General features: G+C 30.3%; 1 protein-coding gene across 1 annotated transcript; it reads right to left on the reverse strand.

Annotated features, from left to right (window-relative positions):
- Positions 1-221: 221 nt before the first annotated feature.
- On the reverse strand, positions 222-1,380 carry LOC106773252 (patatin-like protein 3; the record flags this gene model as incomplete). Its single annotated transcript, XM_022786224.1, is given in 4 exon segments — positions 222-368; positions 461-626; positions 853-1,034; positions 1,173-1,380. Coding segments are annotated over 4 exon segments (672 nt in total), but the record flags the coding sequence as incomplete, so codon positions are not given.
- Positions 1,381-2,996: the final 1,616 nt, after the last annotated feature.

Raw genomic sequence — 2,996 nt, forward strand, 5'->3', positions numbered from 1 at the left:
CAGTTCCTAATGACAGCAAGAAAATTTCCTTTTGCCCATTGTTTTGTATCACTTCACTCACAGCAACCAGAGCCTAAAGTATTCAATCAAACTCTTCAGATATTTCTACATATATTTGTTGCAAAAGAATCACTAGGTCTTAACTAGGTTAAAATCTTACTACTACCATCTGTCAGAAAAAGTATTTATATATATAGTTTGAGTTAGTGATGAATATTTACAGGATTGTTAGCAGCGAGAGCACCATCAGCCAAATCAAATGAAACACCATCATTCTGAAATTCGTGGGATGGAAAATAAGTTGGTGCAGCCGAAGTGCCAAGAGCAATATCTGAAAGTTTCGCATTCAGGTAACTTTCTGTCTTCAGCTGCATCATTGAAGAATCACCAAAAATGTTCAGTTTTATAACACATTTTCATGCATATATACATGTATACGGTTTTATTATAGCATGCTGACCTTGTAGTTTGAGAATATAACTGGATGGATTTTGTCCTCGTCAAAAGTTGGTATTACCAAGTTGGTCAACGTTTGATCGAGTCGTGTTTCTTTCAATATCTGACGAGCTGTATCTCTTAAAAACTTTCCATCATACTTGGGACATTGGACGGGATCCAAGATAGATCTGCATGGTTTTGCATCAGAAGAACGCTAACCTTTCAGCAATTAAGACAAAGGTACATAATAACTAAACCATATTTATTAAATTTTACCCAATTACATTTACTTCTAAGTTTAGAAATTAATTATAAGGACATAACATGTCTAAAATAGTTGTTCTTATGAGAAAAATATCTGAAATAGTTGTGTTGAGAATGTTAAGTCAATTTTGATGAGCTTGATATACTTACCTAGGTTTAAATATGCCAGGGCCATATTTCTTGTAGAACTCTACGACTTGTGATGGAGTAAAGAGAGGACGATTGGAATCAGATGCGTTTGGAGCTGCTAACATAACACTCATGATTCCACCAGTGCTTGTTCCTGATATCACATCGAAATAATCTGCCAACGATGTCGTTGGATCCTTAGCCTGCAACAAAAACACAATCTCATATGTTACAACTAATGTATTCAGGTAAGGTTTCTAATTCTACAGTACATGAGCTTGTGAGATATAACGTTAAAATGTTTGAACTCAGACATAGTGATAATATAATAGAAANTGAACCTTAAGAGCATTGTCCAAGTAAATAAGAACAGTGGCAGGAATAATTCCTCTGATGCCACCACCATCTATGCTTAGAATGGAAACATGATCTCCAAAGTTTGGAGGTGGCAATGGTGTATTCAATCCACCATTGAAGTGGCTCAGAAACACCAAACCAAACAAAAGCAGTGGAGACATTATCTATAAGAGAGAATGGAAGTAGGGAATGAAATGGAGAATGACTTGAGAATACCTCTCTAATTTGGAGGCTATTTATAGACTTTTTTTTGGATACTGCAAGTACAAAAATTAGAAAAATAGTCTCAAATTTCAATATTATAATGTTATTTATTCCTTGCACAATGTGAAGTTCGTGGGTAATTTACTAAGACCACATAAGATGTATAATTATATAAGGTATGACTTTTAAAATATAAAGAATCGATCTACGAAAAATAGAACTAAAACAACTGAAACAGTTAGTTTTTTATTTTTTTTTAACGAGAAACACTTAGTTAGAGTGTTCTAACCAAACATACATAAATAAGATTCAATCATAAAAAAGGTACATAGACAAGGATTCACAAACAAAGAATATCCTAGATAGGTTTTATGTTCTTCAACCATAAAAGTTAGCATTTCCTTTTCCCACATGTAGCATTTCTGGTTGAGGAAACCTTCTAGGTTTTGCTTTCTTTATTGTTGAACCATTACATCTTTTGGATTTCTTTGCTTCCATTCGTGCTACACTTCACAGATTTGTAGATTTGTAACCTTGAAGTGTGGCTTAGAAAAGTTTTAGCTAAAAATATATTTTCACTATCCCCAGCTACAAGAAAGAAAAATTAGTTTAATTGAATGCAATTAATTTAATTGTAATAAGCTCATTCTTTTATTTGAAAGATGACATACAGTTAATATGAGACATGGGAGTTCATCCATTGCAACTTATCAATATGAATTATAAAAAAAAATAATAATAAAAGGTAAAAGCAAGGTCATGATATATAGAAGTAGGCTAATATTTTTGCAAGATAAAAATATTTGTTACCATAATTGAGAAATTAATTTTTTTTAATTAACATTTTTTTCATCTAATGACAAATCTTAACCAGTGTTCTACGAAAAACACTGATCTATAAAATAAAAAATTATAACTGAGACGATAAAACATAACATACTCTTTATCACTTTAGATCATGTTTAGTAATTAAAAAAATAATATATTGCAACAACTTTAATATAAAACGAAGAGGATACATTACTTTCATGTCATGAGTGAATTTTCCTTTTTATTTTTAAATTTGCACACGGTTGAGGAAAGCACCATCATTTTATTTCATTTTATAGGACAAAGCATTATAAACGAGGAATAATACAAAGTTGACAATATATCTATCTATTTATATATTTTTCTTATTCAACCATTTATTTATAGTTAACATTATTTCTTAGGAAAATAAATTTGTAAAACAATTGAACCAGGGGTGAGCAAATCGAACTGCACTGCTAAAAACTGAACTGAACTGTAAAACAGTTCAGACAAACTGAACTGAACTATTTTTTGTTACTAAATTACAATATGAACTGAACTATTAACTGAATTGTAAAGTACACTAACTGAACTGTAAACTGCACTAATTGCACTGAATTATTAACTGAATTGTAAATTGCACTAACTGAACTATTAACTAAATTGTAAACTACACTAATTTTAGCTAACTATAAACTGAACTGAACTACTAACTATACTAATTTTAAACTGAATTGTACTAATTTTTAAACTAAATAGTATAACAATACATATTCTTTTTAATTGAAATTTATTTTAATATTTATTTTATT

Source organism: Vigna radiata, chromosome 9 (genome assembly GCF_000741045.1).
Source record: "Vigna radiata var. radiata cultivar VC1973A chromosome 9, Vradiata_ver6, whole genome shotgun sequence".
NCBI classification, from domain to species: domain Eukaryota; kingdom Viridiplantae; phylum Streptophyta; class Magnoliopsida; order Fabales; family Fabaceae; genus Vigna; species Vigna radiata.